At 40.1% G+C, this 19,650-nt stretch overlaps 1 protein-coding gene across 2 annotated transcripts in view; it reads left to right on the forward strand.

Annotated features, from left to right (window-relative positions):
• The window catches only part of nme5 (NME/NM23 family member 5), a 26,921-nt gene extending 9,004 nt beyond the window's left edge, over positions 1-17,917 (forward strand). The window contains exons 4-5 of one of the 2 annotated variants that reach the window (XM_043704163.1): positions 14,974-15,092; positions 16,840-17,917. In XM_043704163.1, the coding sequence (XP_043560098.1) occupies positions 14,974-15,092; positions 16,840-16,917 (197 nt within the window). In that variant the 3' untranslated portion in view covers positions 16,918-17,917. Of the gene's footprint in view, positions 1-12,273; positions 12,767-14,973; positions 15,093-16,839 lie in introns of those variants that run through there. The other variant, XM_043704162.1, reaches the window with a different exon arrangement.
• Positions 17,918-19,650: the final 1,733 nt, after the last annotated feature.

Below are 19,650 nucleotides of genomic sequence, written 5' to 3' on the forward strand. Positions count from 1 at the left end.
ATTAATTTAACCTGGAGCAGTGTTTTGTAGAGGAATAAGACGATGTTATTTTCTGGGTCTGTAGATTGTGAAGGAGCAAAAATGGCCTTTAGTAGAGTGATATGCACTTCTTGTCAGATGTAGGAGTTTAAGGAGAGTTTACGGGTTTCTGTGGATTATATCTGCAATAAATGCTGTTAATTGTGAATCTTATCAGATCGAATGGATTGCTTGGAGAAACAGTTAGAAGCAATGAGGAATTTGCAACAGCAACAGTATGTGATGGATGGCAGTTATAGGAAGGGGGAAAAGTTGCAGATACAGTCACATAGATGGGTCAATTCCAGGAAAGGTAAGAGAGGTAGGCATTTAGTGCAGGAGTCTTCTGTGGCTATCCCCATTTCAAAAAGTATGCTGTTTTGGAAAATGTAGGGTGTAATCGATTCACAGGGGAATGTAGCACGAACAGCCAAGTTTCTGGTATTGAGACTGGCTGTAGTGCAATGAGGGGTACGTTGGGTTCCAAGAGATCAATTGTGTTATGGGACTCTCTAGTCAGAGGTACCGACTGTTTCTGTACGTCTGTTTCTGTGGCCAGCAGTGAAAAAGCAGAATGATGTGTTGCGTCCCTGGTGCCAGGATCAAGGATGTCTCAGAGAGGGTGCAGAATGTTCTCATGGGGGAGAGGGGCAGCAAGATGTTATTGTCTACATTGGAGCCAACGACATTGGAAGGGAAAAGGTTGAGATCCTGAAGGGAGATTACAGACAGTTAGGCAGGAATTTAAAAAGGAGGTCCTTGAGAATAGTAATATCTGGATTACTCCCGGTGCTACGAGCTAGTGAGGGCAGAAATAGGAGGATAGAGCAGATGAATGCATGGCTGAGGAACTGGTGTATGGGAGAAGGATTCACATTTTTGGACCATTGGAATTTCTTTTGGGGTAGAAGTGACCTGTACAAGAAGGACGGATTGCACCTAAATTGGAAGGGGACTAATATACTGGCATGGGCATTTGCTAGAGCTATTCAGGGGCTGAGACCCAGGAGGATCGTGAGGAAAGAGATCAATCTGAGACTGATACAGTTGAGAACAGAAGCGAGTCAAACAGTCAGGGCAGGCAGGGATAAGGTAGGACTAATAAATTAAACTGCATCTACTTCAATGCAAGAAGCCTAACAGGAACTCAGGGTATGGTTAGGAACATGGGACTGGGATATCATAGCAATTACAGAAACATGGGTCAGGGATGAACGGGACTGGCAGCTTAATGTCCCAGGATACAAATGCTACAGGAAGGATAGAAAAGGAGGCAGGAGAGGAGGGGGAGTGGCGTTTTTGATAAGGGATAGCATTACAGCTGTATTTAGGGATGATATTCCCGGAAATACATCCAGGAATGTTATATGGGAGGAACTGAGAAATAAGAAAGGGATGATCACCTTATTGGGATTGTATTACAGACCCCCTAATAGTCAGAGGGAAATTGAGAAACAAATTTGTAAGGAGATCTCAGTTATCTGTAAAAATAATAGGGTGGTTATGGTAGGGGATTTTAACTTTCCAAACATAGACTGGGACTGCCATAATGTTAAGGGTTTAGATGGAGAGGGATTTGTTAAGTGTGTACAAGACAATTTTCTGATTCAGTCTGTGGGTGTACCTACTACAGAAGGTGCAAAACGTGACCTACTCTTGGGAAATAAGGCAGAGCAGGTGACTGAGGTGTCAGTGGGGGAGCATTTTGGGGCCAGTGACCATAATTCTATTAGATTTAAAATAGTGATGGAAAAGGATAGACCAGATCTAAAAGTTGAATTTCTAAATTGAAGGAAGGCCAATTTTGACGGTATTAGGCAAGAACTTTCAAAAGCTGATTGGGGGCAGATGTTCGGAGGTGATGGGACGGATGGAAAATGGGAAGCTTTCAGAAATGAGATAACGAAAATCCAGAGAAAGTATGTTCCTGTTAGGGTGAAAGAAAGGCTGGTAGGAATAGGGAATGCTGGATGACCAAACAAATTAAGGGTTTGGTTCAGAAAAAGAAGGAAGCATATGTAAGGTATAGACAGGATAGATCAAGTGAATCCTTAGAAGAGTATAAAGGCAGTAGGAGTATACTTAAGAGGGAAATCAGGAGGGCAAAGAGGGGACATGAGAAAGCTTTGGCAAATAGAATTACAGAGAATCCAAAGGGTTTTTACAAATACATTAAGGACAAAAGGGTAACTAGGGAGAGAATAGGGGCCCACAAAGATCAGCAAGGCGGCCTTTGTGTGGAGCTGCAGAAAATGGGGGAGATACTAATCGAGTATTTTACATCAGTATTTATTGTGGAAAAGGACATGGAAGATATTGAATGTAGGGAAATAGATGGTGACATTTGAAAAATGTCCATATTACAGAGGAGAAAGTGCTGGATATCTTGAAACGCATAAAGTTGGATAAATCCACAGGACCTGTTCTGGTGTACCCGAGAACTCTATGGGAAGCTAGGGAAGTGATTGCGGGGCCTCTTGTTGAGATATTTGTATCATCGATAGTCACAGGTGAAGTGCTGGAAGACTGGAGGTTGGCTAACGTGGTGCCATTGTTTTAAGAAATGTGGTAAGGACAAGGCAGGGAATTATAGACCAGTGAGGTTGACGTCAGTGGTGGGCAAGTTGTTGGAGGGAATTCTGAGGGACAAGATGTACATGTATTTGGAAAGGACTGATTAGGGATAGTCAACATGGCTTTGTGCATGGGAAATCATGTCTCACAATCTTAATTGAGCTTTTTGAAAAAATAACAAAGAGGAATGTTAAGGGCAGAACGGTGGACTTGATCTATATGAACTTCAGTAAGCCATTCGACAAGGTTCCCCATGGGAGACTGGTTAGCAAGGTTAAATCTCACGGAATACAGGGAGAACTAGCCATTTGGATACAGAACTGGCTCAAAAGTAGAAGACAGAGGTTGGTGACGGAGGGTTGTTTTTCAGACTGGAAGCCTGTGACCAGTGGAGTGCCACATGGATTGGTGCTGGGTCCATTACTTTTCGTCATTTATGTAAATGATTTGGATGTGAGCATAAGAGGTACAGTTAGTAAGTTTGCAGATGACACCAAAATTCAGAGGTATCGTGGACAGCAAAGAAGGTTATCTCGGATTACAATGAGATCTTGATCAGATGGGCCAATGGGCTGAGGAGTAGTAGATGGAGTTTAATTCTGATAAATGCGAGGTGCTGCATTTTGGGAAAGCAAATCTTAGCAGGACTTATACACTTAATGGTAAGCTTCTAGGGAGTGTTGCTGAACAAAGTGACCTTGGACTGTAGGTTCATAGCTACTTGAAAGTGGAGTCAGGTAGATAGGATAGTGAAGAAGGCATTTGGTATGCTTTCCTTTATCGGTCAGAGTATTGAGTATACGAGTTGGGAAGTCATGTTGCGGCTGTACAGGACATTGGTTAGGCCACTGTTGGAATATTGCGGCAATTCTGGTCTCCTTCCCATCGGAAAGATGTATGAAACTTGAAAGGGTTCAGAAAAGATTTACAAGGATTTTGCCGAGGATGTGAGCTATAGGGAGAGGCTAAACAGGCTAGGGCTGTCTTCCCTGGAGCGTCGGAGGCTGAGGGGTGACCTTATAAAAATTTACAAAATAATGAGAGGCATGGATAGAATAAATAGACAAAGTCCTTTCCGTGGAATGGGGGAGTCCAGAACTAGAGGGCATAGGTTTAAGGTGAGAGGGGAAAGATATAAAAGAGACCTAAGGGGCAACCTTTTCACACAGAGGGTTGTGCGTGTATGGAATGAGCTGCCAGTGGAAGTGGTGGAGGCTGGTACAATTGCAACAGTTAAATGGCATTTGGATGGCTATATGAATAGGAAGGGTTTGGAGGAATATGGGCCAGGTGCTGACAGGTGGGACTAGATTGGGTTGGGATATCTGGTCAGCATTGATGGGTTGGACCGAAGGGTCTGTTTCCGTGATGTACATCTCTATGACTCTAACTGTTTTTTTTTGGTTGCTGTGGATTTGCAGATTCTTCTCTTCTGGTCTGACTAATTTCTCTGTCTTGTTCGCAGCCTAAGTTATATAGCCATCTAGCAGACAGAGGACCTTTGTCATTGATATCTAGCTACCAATCAGCTTCACTTGTAACAACTCCTCAGCTTCAGTATGACCTACTTTGCTGAAAGCCACAACTTAAAAAGTTCACACAAAGTAGCAAAGTCAGTAGTTTAATATATGCAGCCATCCTTGTAAATACTTGGTTTTCAGAACAGTTCTTTCTCAATTCTATCCACAGATTTTGTTTTTGAAAAGCACAAAAATAAAAGGACACAGTCTCTACTTGCCTCTGCCCTTTTAGGAATATGAAACACCATTACAAAAAAACAGGATATACAAGAATCAAAACACCAAGATTTGCATCCATTCCTCTGTCCTTAGGCAAACTTAAGCAATATTAATATGTGTTAAATATGTTACTTATTCTAACATTTTACATTTGGGTCAACGCATTTGCAGTTTCATTCTCTCTCTTTCCTGTAATATGAATAATTTTAGACGGGTTGTAACAAAAGATTTTAAATAATCTCACTTTTTAAAGTTTCCAATGAAGACTAATAGATTATGATCAACATAAATTAGCATTTTATTGTTATCATGTCATATATAGACTTCAAAATATTGAAAAGGTATTGTGGGGCAGCATGGTGCTCAGTAGTTAGCACTACTACCTCATAGTGCCAGGGACCTGAGTTTGATTCCAGCCTCAGGTGACTGTCTGTCTATGTGGAGTTTGCCTATTCTCCCCGTGTTTCCTTGAGGGCTCTGGTTTCCTCCCACAGTTCAAAAATGTACAGGTCAGGTGAATTGGCCCTGCTAAATTGCCCATTATTCAGAGGGAAATGGGTCTGGGTGGGTTACTCTTCGGAGGGTCAGTGTGGACTTGTTTGGCCAAATGGCTTGTTTCTATACTGTAGGGAATCTAATCTAACAACAATCATCAAAGTTTGTTTCCATGGCATTGTAAAACTGATGTAGGTTTTTGGAGATGTAACCCAATGATTCTAATCCTGACTCATCATCCTGTTAGACAACAGCACCTATCACTAAATCAACTGTAATTATGGAAAGTCTGGAAAAGTCAGGGGCGGCCAACAGTCTTTTGTTTATTGTTAAGATAGTTTTCAGCTTCTCAAAGGCTGCTTGATATTCTGCGGACTATGCCGTTTTTGTTTGTTTCTTTAATGAGTTTGTTAAAAGCACAGCTATCGTACTGAAAATGTGCACAAGTTTCTGGTAAAATCTACACATTCCTAAAAACCTTACAATTTCTCATTTAATTTTAGAAATAGGAACTTCGATTGGAGCCTATAGTTTCACTGTTCTTGGCAACACTTGTCCAACAAAATATCCTAGACATATACTCTTGCATTTCCAAATGCACTTTTGGTTAAATTTATTACAACTGTATTAAACAATTTATTACACTGTCAACTGTAATTGCTTAAACTGGTTTCGCCTTGTCTCAGTGCTGTTACCATGTGTCATGCTATACTACAACATTATTCAAATACACTGTGCAGTTATGAACTCCAGCTACAACTTGATTCATAAGCCTCTGGAATTTAGTTGGGACATTTTTTAACGTAAATGGCATCATTTAACATTGGTATAACCTATTTAATATAACAAGCCCTCTATGGTCATGGTACTTGCCATCCTCTTTAGCAGATCCTTTGTCAAGTCTGTCATGCAGTTCTCCCACCATGGAATTGGGTTTGAATCTGTCTTTGTGATTGCATTCACCTTTCTATAATCAGTACCAAGTTCAGCTGAGGGTTTTTTTAAAAACAGGTGAAGCTGATTGGTGTGAACTGGTAACCACATATCAAAAACAAAGTTCTTCTGCCTGCCAACAACCATGTGATTGGTTGTCTGGTGGCTACACAGCTTTGGCTGTGAACAAGACAGACTAGAAGAAAACCTGCAAGAATGCAGCAGCCAACAACTCTCATAGATCCATCCAGATAAGGAACCAGTACTTTAAATGAACTGTAGCTCTTTAGACTAGGTTCAATTCAATGCTTTTCCAGCATGTACTGAATCTGTTTCCACTTGAACTTGTTTTTTTCCTGAGCCGATAAGGATGCTGTTTTATCAGTCTTGACTCATGTAATCAATATGATGTCTAGCTCTTGCAGTACATCTAGCTGTATTTCTATAAATTATTTCATACTAGCTCAATAACCTTACAAGATTCTCCTGTCATCTTTTCTCTTATGAGAGACTAACATAACAATATCTTGTGTTAATTGGATTGGAGGAAGTTTGCTTTGGGAATTGCCTACCTCTCCTTCAATCTTACATTTTCATTATCTCTATCATCTTCCACTATCCTTACTCCCTGATACACCTTTGATCCTTCTTATTTTCTTCTCCACAATGATACCTTTTTAGTTTGTTTGTGATGTAACTGATTCTTCTTCCTATGATCAGAAGTACATATCAGAAGAGTCACTTTTCCAGCCTACCTAACTACTTTTATGTGGACCATTGAATTTCACCTCTGGAGGTTTCTCTTGCAAAAGCAACAATAACAATACTACATCTCCTGTTTGAAACATTCTAGCCGCCATGAAATTTTCAAATATTCCTGCTCCTATGTGTCTTTCTAGAAACATAGACATGTAATCCAACATTGAGATTTCATCTTTTTAATTCAATAACTTTTCCTTAAGAAATGTTAATGGATCTCTAATCTCATGTCTATAAACCAATTGAAATGGACTAAATTCAATAGATTAATTTGGGGAATGTCTGGTAGCAAATAGTAAGAAACGTAATCCATTGTCCCAATTCTGTCAGTTTTTATGACAGTATGCTTTAATCATGATTTTCATTATATGTTTCCAAAGCTCCCTGTATTTGTGAATGATACAATGTTAACCTCAATTGTTTTATAACCAAATTGTTAACTATTTTCTGGAAAACTTTAGAACCCTGATCAGACTGCATCTCAATTGATAGCCCGTGATGAGTAAAAAACTGAGTTAACATTTCCAATGCTATCTTAGCTGTAATCAACCTTACTATCCTTACTCCCTGATACACCTTTGATCCTTCTTATTTTCTTCTCCACAATGATACCTTTTTAGTTTGTTTGTGATGTAACTGATTGTAAAGTTAGACTGGTGTCCTGCTTCCGTTTTTGGCAATGGTCCTACACCATCCAGTAACACTCATCTGAATGGCTCTTCAAAGATTGATATAGGTGTCAACAGGTGCTGATCTGATTATAACCCGAGGTTTTCCACTTGTATGTCTTGTTCTACTGGACTACATCTTTATGAAATCCATATAAAATACCTGTTTATTCCTGTGGTTTCCATTTCTTTATTTACCCAGCCATAGGAAATTCATGTTCTACTCACAATATTTCCTTATGACATCTGGGCAAGTTCATTATTTCATGAACAACTGTTTATTCTTCATCTGCAGGTCTGTGAGAATGGCTCCTCTTCCTCATCAAAACTCCATTTTTAATATAAAAGCATTCTAGAGCTCCTTCAGTCTCTGCTTCAGTCTGACCTATCTGTGTTAACTAACTTAACTCTGGGAAAGTTTCCTTAACTTCAATTAACAAAGATATGCTGAACATTTCCTGTGAATTGTCTTTCTTCTTAAATAGAGTTTTGGCTCCCCTAAGATTGCTTAGGTCACATGTTGGAAAATACCCAGAACCTGTTCCCATTACTGTTCTGTCTCAACTAGACTTTCCATGATTGTAGTGAATTTATGACTTTCACTCCTGCCAAATCATTCCCTAGAAGTAAATCAATTCCATCCATAGTTAATTTCTTAACCTGTAGTCCAGACAGTAAGTCACACTCTATTTGGATTTCGTACAATTGAACTGAGATATACTCTCCATCTGCCAAAGTGTTACCAACACTTTGGCTTTCATTGAATATTCTGGAGGGAAAACTAAATCTTTCTCCGATAAGGAAGTTTCAGTGACTTCTGTATCCCTCAGAATAGTTTATAGGCTTGAATACTTCCTTTGAAGAAAAAGGGGTTATCTTCCCTTTTGATTAAAACGCTTCATATCTCTCTGCTATCTTATGTACTATTTCTACATTCTCAATAGTATCCACCTCTGGTACCTCAATTTTTGTTAAAGTTATAATCTGGTAAGTGGCCTTTTCTTTCTGAGTTTATTTTTCAAACACATTAAGGACTCCAGGAAGTCTCAGACTTCCCTCATACATTCCAGCTTTCTGAATGAATGTGTTCTACTTTGTTGCAATGGAAAAAGATACTTTGGCTTCCAATTTTCATCTCTGCACTTAGTACTTCCGTTCTCATCTGAAGAGGAGATCTAGGGGCATTCCCAGGTAGCCTTCTCCTACATTGTCAACTTGCCTTCTTTTCATACTCACATTTTTCTCCCTTTTCAAATTCGTGGGTAATGGGAAAAAAGTTAACATTTTGAATTTAATTATCATTGTCAGCCATTATTGCTGCCTATTTAGTAGTTGCAACCTCTTGGTTCTCCACATGCATTCTTAATAACAGGACGTAGTGAGTTTTAAATTCCTTTAAGAGAATAATCTCTCTAAAGAGCTTTATATGTGGCTTCAGCTTTTAATGCTTGTATCCATGTGTCAAAATTATTTTGTTGAACTTTCTTAAATTCAAACTAGGTTTGCCCAAGCTGATTTCTTAAATTCTGTAAGCTTTCCCTATATGCCTGAGACAGTAATTCATGTACAGACATTACACTCTTTTTCACTGTCATCCTCCTGAGAAGCCTCCTCTGACAATAAAACATGGCTTTTCTGTGCTTAACCTGCTAATTTACTCTGCATAGGCAGTGTCTGTCCTTTTTTGTTTGCCAGGTTCATTTATCTATCCATTTTCTCAGTTGACATGAAGAATGCATCCACATCCTTTCCCTCAAACTTTGGGAGGGCCTGTGCAAACTTTCGGCTGAACCTCAAATTCAGACTCAGATTTCCCCATCAGGGCCTATATCAGTATTTAACATTTCCTGCTTCAGCAGCATCATTTTGATTTGATGTTCACATTGGCCTGCTTTCATTTTCTCTTTCGCTTCTAATTGTAAGCTCATTTCAGTTTTTAGTTCCTTCATTCTCTCTTAATGCTTCTAGCCACTTCAATTATATCTGAAGATCACGTGATCCAGTGTTTCATTATCCAAAATACTCTGCCTCCTCTTTACTTCCTGTAAGCTCAAGTGCTGTGCCAGTGCTCTAGTAATTTCTGCCTTTCGAGCTGTCAGACAGTGCCAACTCCATTTACTTACTCGGTTTTGAAAGTTCATTTAAGGTTATAAGGGACGACTGTGCCACCTAAAGGAAATCCTTTGCCATTTCCAGTTCCATGTTTTATTATATTTTCTAATCAGTCTGTTCAGAGATGTTATTACCCATCTTTGCAGGAGGTGTGATGTGAACCCCAGGCCTCTAGGCTCAGAAGTAGGCTGACCACCATTGCCCTACAAGAGTTCTTATTTCCACATCTTAAACACTGTACAGAGCCAGGTGTTTTCTTTCACCTTTGTCATTTGCCAATACCACACCTGAATTCTCGCTGCCTCTGTTTCAACTCCAATCCAGTCCCAGCCAGGTGTCTCCAAACATTGTCAAACTCACTGGAAGAAAATGAGGACTTCTGATGCTGGAGATCAAAGTCAAAAAGGGTAGCGCTGGAAAAGCACAGCTGGTCAGGCAGCATGCAAGGAGCAGGATCCTGATGAAGAGCTTGTGCCTGAAACATCGACTTTCCTGTTCTTCAGATGCTGCCTGACCGGCTGTGCTTTTCCAGTGCCACACTTTTTGACTAGTTCAGTGGAAGGCAAGCCCCAGTATTCCTGGAGTTATAATAAAAGTTAAAGTTTCTTTTAAAAGAAAGATGCTACATCCCATACATCTGATTTTCAGATCCAGGTTTTCATACTTAATAAGAAATCACTTTTTATTTCAGGTCATTATGGTCACAGGTAAACGATTGAACTAAATTGCAAACAATTTTCCTTCTAAGCTTTATGTGCAACTACTCCAATGGTCTGCACATACTGAGCAGCATTAGCACACTAATTGCTGCAATGCCCTCTGACCTCAGAGATCCATGAGGCCAGTAAGAAAATTGGAGGGAATACTGCTTATCAACTCCCCTTATGCAAACAAACAGATGAATATGGTTGCCAGAAGATACGGAAGCCTTTAAAACCAACAGAGGATAAATAAAAAAGCAATGGAGTGGGGGGATGGAAGAAAATGAAATGTGAGGATGAACTAGCTAGTAATATAAAAGAAGATTGCAAGAGATTTTTTATTTTTGCTATCTAAAAGACACGAGCAAGGCAAGAGTGGACACTGGACCACTGGAAAATGAGACTGGAGAAGTAGTGATGGGAGACAACAAAATGGTGGAAGAATCGAATAGATACTTTGCATCAGTCTTCATGGTGGAAGACATCAGCAGTATACCAGAACTTCAAGAATCAGGGGGCAGAGGAGATAGCTGCGGAGATTGTAGAGGCATTGGTGGTGATCTTTCAGAAATCACCAGTTGGGGAGTGTCCCAGGGTACTGGAAATGGCTAATGGAATCGCCCTGTTTAGGAAGGAAGGGAGGCAGAAAACAGGAAACTAAAGGCTAGTTAGCCTAACCTCAGTCATTGAGAAGTTTTCAGAGCCCATTATTAAGCATAAGATTGAAGAGGACTTGGTAGTGCATGTTAAAATAGGGCTGAGTCAGCACTGCTTTGTCACGGGAAGGTCATGCCTGACAAACCTGTTAGAATTCTTTGATGAGGTAATGAGCAAGTTAGAGAAAGAAGAGCTAGTGGATATGATCTATTTGGATTTCCAAAAGGCCTTTGACAAGGTGTCACACAAGAGGCTGCAGAATAAAATAAAAGCCCATGGTGTTAGGGGCAAGATACTGACATGGACAGAGGATTGGGTGACTGTCAGAAGGCAGAGAGTGGGGATAAAGGGGTCTTTTTCAGGATAGCAGCTGGTGACTGGTGGAGTTCTGCAGGGGTCTATGTTGGGACCACAGGTATGCACATTACATATTAATGATCTGGGCCAAGGAACTGAGGGCATTGTTGCTAAGTTTGCAGATTAATACAAAGATAGATGGAGGGACAGGTAGTGTTAAGGAAGCAGGGAAACTGGACAGGCTGGGAGAGTGGGGCAAAAAGTGGCAGATGGAATAAAATGTGGGAAAGTGTGAGGGGGTTGTGCACTTTGGAAGGAAGAATAGAGGCATGGACTATTCTTTAAACAGGGAACAGATTTGGAAATCTGAATCACAAAGGGACTTGGGAGTCTTAGTTCAGGATTGTCTTAATTAGCATTCATTTCAAGAGGGCTAAAGGACAAGAGCAGAGATGTATTGTTGAGGCAACGTAAGGCACTGGTCAGATCGCATTTGAAATGTTATGAGCAGTTTTAGGCCCCATATCTAAGGAAGGCTGTGCTGGCATTAGAGGGAATATAGAGGAGATTTATAAGAATGATCCAGATGATGCAGGGCTTGTCATATGAGGAGTGGTTGAGGACTCTGGGTCTGTACTCAATGAGTTTAGAATGATGAGGGGAGATCTCATTGAAACTTAGAATATTGTGGGCTTGGATAGAGTGCACATGAGAAGATGTTTCCATTATTAGGAGAGACTAGAACCTGAGGACACAGCCTCAGAGTGAAGGGACCACCTTTCAAACCATGTCCTTTGCAGCAATGAGGCAAAGTTACTGAATATATTTAAGATAGTGATAGGTTCTTGATTAGTGAGGAGATCAAGGGTTATAGGGAGAAGGCAGCAGAATGGGATTGAGAAACCTATCAGCCATATCGATGGGCTAAATGGCCTAATTCCTCCTCCTTTATTTTGTGGTCTCTTATAAACAGGAGTTTAAAAAGCACATAGGGAGGGAAAACTAGAACATCAATTCTGTAGTCTTTGTTCACCAGATTTCGTGGTTGTTTTTTGCTAATCTGAAGGTTTTTCCTTGAGTTCCCTTTTTCTGAATGTTTCCAAGGTTTGCAAGAGGTACAGTGTGGCTAGTTCATTTATGAAAGGTCTCTGATCTAAAAATTCATTTCAAAATCTCAACGTGCAGCATTCGCTGAAAGAAAGATAAATTGGTTTTCTCAGGTTTAAACTAACTTGCGGCAGAGACCTGAGGGAGTTTTTGGCGGCTGCAAACCTGTTTGTTTCCCTTCTGGTCTGACTAATTTTTCACTTTTGTTCACAGCCCAAGTCTGTTCAACAACCCGACAACCAGTCACATGGTTTTTGGGAGGCAGAGGACCTTTGTCATTGCTGGCCACCTGTCCACAAACCATTCAGCTTCACTTGTAATAACAACCCTTCCACTCCTGTTTGTTTCCACATTGCTGGAACCCACAGCTACACAAACAGAGTTCGCAATTGGTGTCAAATCCCATGCTTTCAAAAAGTTCAACCACCTTTGTAAATTTCTGGTTTAAAACTGTTCTTTTTCATTTCAATCTACAGTTTTAAAATGCATTTTTTTTTAATTTTAATTTTTTGCTCCATATTTCCATCATTTAAAAAGATGAGAAAGAAACCAACTTAGATCCACCACAGGAAGTGATGTAAATAAACTGCATTGGCACATCTTCAAGGTAGAGGTTCAAATCTTACAGATGACAAATTGTTTGTTCATGTTTTTTGGACAGTATACCTTTGAAATTCCAAACTAGTGTATCTGTCTTAGGTACACTTTGGGACAAATTGCACAGGCTACAATATTGGAAAAGTGGTAGCATAACTTTCTCACCAGTACTGTTTAAAAACAGTCACAAGCTATTTTGTTAAGTTGCTGGTCAATTATTTCTAACTGTTACCTTGATCCTATAAGTAATTCAAGCTTTCCATTATTGTCTAATGTTGAAGATGTCTACCAGTGAGTGGTATGGCAGATGCTGAAGGAGCTTTTACTTACTTCAAGATTTCTGCATAAATCAATTGCTCTCCAATAGGGGGTGCACTGGTAGACATTCCCCTTGGAATGCAACATCGCTTTGGGAATGAATAAAGACCATTGTCAAGCTGCAAGAAGAGGGCAGAGGTGGTGGTGAACACTTAGCAGATTATGACTCTACTGATTGAACAGACTCGTAGTACAGAAACAGATCCTTCTGACAAAATAGTCCACGCCGATCATAATTCCAAAATGAACTAGTCCCACCTGCATGTGCTTGGTCAATATCCCCCCCCAAACATTGCTTATTCACATACTTATTTTTTAAACATTGTAACTGTACCAGCCTCCACCACTTCCCCTGGAAGTTCATTCCACACGCAAACCATCCTCTGTTCAAAGTTTGTGAGAAGATTTGTAGCTCGGGTGCTCGTTGCTGTGGTTCTGTTCGTCGAGCTGGAAGTTTTTGTTGCAAACGTTTCGTCCCCTGTCTAGGTGACATCCTCAGTGCTTGGTAGCCTCCTGTGAAGCGCTTCTGTGGTGTTTCCTCCGGCATTTATAGTGGCCTGTCCCTGCCGCTTCCAGTTGTCAGTTTCAGCTGTCTGCTGTAGTAGCCGGTATATTGGGTCCAGGTCGATGTATTTGTTGATGGAGTTTGTGGATGAGTGCCATGCTTCTAGGAATTCCCTGGCTGTTCTTTGTTTCGCTTGCCCTATAATGGTAGTGTTGTCCCAGTCAAATTCATGTTGCTTGTCGTCTGCGTGTGTGGCTACTAGGGATAGCTGGTCGTGTTGTTTCGTGGCTAGTTGATGTTCGTAGATGTGGATCGTTAGCTGTCTTCCAGTTTGTCCTATATAATGTTTTGTGCAGTCCTTGCATCCTCTGTGTAAAAAATTTGCTTCTCACATCTTTTTAAATTCTTTCTCCGCTCACCTTAAAAATATGCCCCCAGTTGTGAAATCCCCCACCCTCGGGAGAAGGTATCTGTCATTCATCTTACCTATACCCCTCATGATTTTAAAAACCTCTATAAGGTCACTCTTCAACTACCTATGTTTGAGTGAAAAACGTCCCAACCTATTCATATAATTCAAAGCCTCCATTCCCAGCAACATCCTGGAAAATCTATTCTGAACCCTGTCCACCTTAATAATATCCTTCCTATAAGAAGGCAACAAGAGTTGGACACAGTACTCCAGAAGAGGCCTCACCAAAATCCTGAACAACCTTATCATAGTTTTGCTAAGTGAACCTTAACGGCACCAATGTCTCTACACCTCAGTAATGATTAAAAAATGCTATTAGTTGCAGTTCAAACAGCCCCTTGTGGGCATTGCATGTTATACCTCTGATTGTGTACCAACTTGCATTATTGAGTGAGGGAGGTGTATCAATCAGTTTGGCTGTCATGGCTGCCATGATTGAATAGTTGGCAGTTTGTGAGAGCTGTGAGGTGTTGAGGTTTGCAGCTGTGTTAAGTATATGAGTTAATTCCCAGTTAAAACCCTGATTCTTGCAGAGTTGGCTTGAGGAAGATGTTTTGTTTAGGTTTGGTAAACACTTGTGAGTAGCCAGTGACTTCTGGTAAAAATGTGTGTGCACATGGCCAAACGAAAGCAGATTCTCTACTAAAGTTGTGGTGGTCTCTACAGCTGAACAACTTGTTGATGAGGCCTGAAAGTAATTGTGGCTTGGGTCAGGTAATGAAGGGAATGTGTGGAACTCTATGATTTCATAAGAAATTAAGGAAGAAACTCTGAGGAAGAAAACCATGTGCAAAATATGCACACTGTTTGAATGAACATTTGGAGTACTACATATTAGCTGCTGTTTATTCTCTTAGCAAGCATCGTGTCTATAAAGACAATTAACTAAAGAAATGAAGTAGAGTTTCTTAGTAGCCTCTCTAGCAACAGCAGAAAAATAGAAAACACTGTTAACAGAAGTTTTTAAAGAAAATATTGCTCAACATTTAAAAAATTGAGCAGATTCATTGATCATTTACAGCTACTATTGACCAAAGAGCGAGTGCACAGGATGCAATAACATACCTGAGCAGATTTGTAAATCCTACTTTGTTGTCTGGACTGACCAAACTCTGCAAACAAAAACCCACAGACCCTATTGTAAGTACTTTTGAGTTATTGAATCTTGTAAATGTGTTAAATGCTTATAGACTCATACCTGTTTACCTACAATATTTTTTCATTATACTTAAACTGGAATAATTTTAAGCAATTTATGCCCTGTTCAAATCCAACTCTTAATGCTGGAATTTTTAAACTATTGTAAGGTCTGCATTATTTTGATCTGTTGTAAATTGTTGTAAGAATGTTTTGCTGCAGTATTTCTAGCCTCTGACCTGCTCTTGTAGCCACTGTTTTGATATGGCTAGTTTATTTCAATTTCTGGTCAATAATAATTCCCAGGATGTTGATAGTGGGGGATTTTGTAGTGGTAATGCCATTGACATTAATTTGCAAGTCCTCTCTGAACTCAGAGGAGAAGTTCGGCTAATCTGGTACCAATATTTGAGAAGGTTGGTAAGGATAAATCAGTGCACTATAGGCCAATGGGGTGAACATCACTCATCAGAAAAGTACCAGAAGAAAATTTCTATGGGACAGAATCCATCTCCACTTGGAGAGACAAGGATTATTCAGCAGGAAATCATGTCTGACAAATTTGAATGAATATTTTGAGGAGGTGACTAAATGTATGGTCAAGGATGTCGTGCAATGAATATAGTCTCCATGGACTTCAGTATGCTTTTGAACAAGGTCTTGTGCATGGGAGACTAGTCAAGAAGAGTCCATTGGATCCAGTGCAATTTGACAAATTGGATCCAAAATTGACTTCTGTGGCAGGAGGCAGGGTTGATGGGTGAAAGGTGTTTTTGTAACTAGAAACCTGTGTTTGGTGGCATTCTTCAGGATTCTGCATTGGTGTTTGTTGTATACATTAATAATCTAAATGTGAATATCAGAAATGTGATAAGTAAGTTTACAGAAGACATTAAAATAATGATGTTCATAGCAAGGAGAAAAACCTTGGACAACAGGCTGACCAGATGGATTCAACAGTTTAGTCCTGAAAGGCATGAAGTGAGAGGACTAATATTGCAAGGGAGTACAAGAGAAGCAAGGTTATGATGTAGATTTATATAGTGTTAATTAGGCCACAACTGGAGTGCAGTGTGGAGTTCTGCTCAACACGCTATAGGAAACATGTGATTACATGAGGGAGTGAAGAAGAAATTCACTATAGTATTGCCTTGGCTGTTGTGATTCAGCTTGTTTTTCTCAGAACAGAGCAGGCTGAGGCTGACTGAGGTGTACAGAATTGTGAGGGGTGTAGATAGGGTAGACAGGAAGAAACTTTCCCCCTTAGTGGAGGGATCAAAAACCATGGGGGCAGAGATTGAAAAATAGAGGCAGGAAATTTAGAGTGCATTTAAGGAAGAGGTGGTGGGTATCTGGAATTTACTGTCTGAAAAGGTGGTGGAGGTGGCAACCATCATAACATTTAAGAAGCATTTAGATAATCATTTGAAATTTCTTAAGATACAAAACCACGAATCAAGTGCCGGGAAATGGGACCAGAGAAGAGAGATGCTTGATGACTGGAATGGACATGATGGCCATTAGGATGGCTTGTACATAAGATTTAGTAGCAGAATCTGAGATTAAATTGAGTTCATTTGTTGGGAATAATAGAGAGAGATTTGATCTGTTCCATTGCAAAATAAGAAAACTAGATGCTAAAGTTGGTTGAAAATGGCTTCACTGGCTAGCACATGCATGCATCAAATTAATATCCATGAATAATAATAATGGTTTAATGTAGTTTGATAAACTGTATTCTCTTCTACAGACCTGGCTTGCAGATTGGTTGCTTGCAAACAATCCCAACAAACCAAACATTTGTGAAGGTATAGCAGAAGAGCAATGAAAATAGCTACTCTCACAGCCAGGACACTTGATGGAAAAGCAAAAAGCAACTTAAGAAAAAAATCAGGAAAAGTGTACTACAACGATAATTTAATCACAGCAAATCACTGATGACTTGGAGTTCTTATATGATTCTGAACGAGATTGTCAAATTTACATATGACATGATTGTAATCTTTTTCCTTGAAGTAGACAACTTTTGAAATTCTAGGGAATTGCGTAGAGAATAAATTTACAGGGTTCCACAGTTTTTAAGCAAATAAAATCAATGTTAATATAGAAAGATAGAGAAGTAAAACAATGTACAATACATTAGAGTATAAGTTGTAAATGTACAGAATTATCATGAGTAAATATGGATTAACAGATAAACTGTGGTTGAATAATGCATACAAATAGCAGAAGCACTTAACATTGATCCGATTGGTCTCTCAACAACCCAACAAATTTTGTTTAAAATATTGGATTCATCACAAGGGCTTTCAAATCTTTATATTTGACAATCTAGCCTCTGCTCTTTTTCAGGCCATTCTAACTCAGACTGCCCCGTCAACGGATCACCTCCCAGTGGTCCAATCACTTCCCTGACACTGTGTTGCACTGGATTCCCAAGGCTGTATTTCAGCAACTACTTAGTTCCACCTGTTTTGCTGATAGCTCCATTAAGATGGAGATACTTGCCCTGTATTTCTATGAACTCCTGCTCCAGGACTGTACCATGAAAATATTGCTCATAAACTTCCTGGAATCCCAAATCTCATGCAGTAATAGTCCACAGAGTTTCTTCAGAGTCTGAACCGTCTCTGTACCAAAACACTCCAGTGGTTTCTCCTGACTGCAGAGAGCTGCCAAACGGTTCCTGAGCCTTTAGTGAGACCCCAGTTCGTCAGGGCTCTCAGCGACATTCTCCTAATCCTTCTCTACCACTGATTAATATGGATTCCTGAACTGCTGTTCACTTATTCTTGTACTGGATTTGGTAACACAATAAAACCCCTTAAAAAGCACTATCTTTGTTCCTGGCAAGATGATACATAATGAGCAGATAATGTAATCTCACCATGCTACTTACTACTTCTACGAAGGGTGGAAAGAGTGGGGGAGGGGGGTGGTGGATCGCAGGGAGTGAAGGAGGGAGAGTGGTGGGGTGTTCAAGGGAGGGTGGGAGGAGAAGGGAGTGTGTGAGAGGGAGAGAGTGGGAGGGAAGGGGGAGAAAATGAGTGAGTGGTAGGGGTAAGGGAAAAAGATGTGAGGGAATCACAGATATATTGGCAATAGTTTTTAATTCCTCTCTGGCCACAGGAATTATTCCAGAAGACTGGAGGACATCCAATGTGGTACTGCTGTTCAAGAAAGGCATACAGGATTAACTAGGAATCTACAGGCCAGTCTGTACCCTCTGATGGGGAATCTACTGTACCAATTCTTAAGGACTGAATTATTTTGCATTTGAAGAGGTGAGGATTAATAAGAGCAATCAGGATGGTTTTGTTAGGGGAGTCGATAAAGTGTGGCATTGTTAAAAAAAAACACAGCAGGTCAGGCAGCATCTGAGGAGCAAGAGAGTCAACATTTCAGGCTTAACCCTTCATCAGGACTATTAAGGGGAGGCCCTGTCTGACCAACTTGATTGAAGTTTTTGAAGAGGCATTCAAGTGCATAGATGAGGACAATACATTTGATGTAGTTTATTTGGATTTCAACAAGGCTTTTGATAAGGCCCTGCATGGGAGACTGAAATAGCAAAAATAAGAACCCATCAGGTTCAAGAAAATTTGGCTAATTGAATTTGGAATTGGCAATGTGGCAGGAAGCAGAGATTGATGGTAGAGAGGTGTTTCATGACCGGAAGACTGTCCAGTTGAGCCCAGAGGGACCAATGTTGGGGCCTTTGCTGTTTTGTGTTAGATATAAATAAATTAGTCTAGAATGTAAGAGGATTGATCAGTAAATTTGTAGATGATATGAGAATTTGTTGGGCAGTAAATAGTGAGGAGGATAGCCTAAGATTGTCAGGCTGATCAGTGGCAATGGAATTCAATCTGAATTAATGAGAACTGATGCATTTGGGCAGGACAAACAAGGCAAGGGAATACATGAACAGTCAGACCCTGGGAAGTACTGCAGAATCAGAGAGACCTTAGTGTGCATGTCCAGTGGTCCCTCAAGATAGCAGAAAAGTAGACAAAGTGATTAAGAAGGCTTACTGGCCTTTATGAGCTGAGGCATTGATTTTAAGAACAGGGAAATTACGATCGAACTGTATAAAACATTGGATAGGTCGTAGATATTGTATGCAGTTCTGTTATGTGTTATGAGGGGATGTGATGTCACCAAATTGGGTGTAGATTTACCAGGATGTAACTTGGATGGAGGACTTTAGTTAATAAAGAGAGATTGGATAGACAAGGATTGTTTTCCTTGGAGCAGAGGAAACTGAGGGGGAACGTGATTGAGATCTGTAAAATTATGTGGGGTACTGACAGGGTACACAGAAAGGAAAAATGACACTCTTCCATCTCCATCATGCTCAAGATGGAATCTTGCAAAAAAAAAACTATCCATGGTGTCACGACTTCTAGCAGTCAGATGGATTGGCAGAACTTGTTATCAGCATCCTGGGTGCTATGAGTAATAAGTAATTTTAAGACAGCCCTCTTCCTCTCTGCTGCAAAGGGATAATGCACAATGTTTAAATACCTTGGCATGAAGGCTCAGAATATTTTTCAAACTA

Source organism: Chiloscyllium plagiosum, chromosome 14, assembly GCF_004010195.1.
Source record: "Chiloscyllium plagiosum isolate BGI_BamShark_2017 chromosome 14, ASM401019v2, whole genome shotgun sequence".
Lineage (NCBI taxonomy): Eukaryota > Metazoa > Chordata > Chondrichthyes > Orectolobiformes > Hemiscylliidae > Chiloscyllium > Chiloscyllium plagiosum.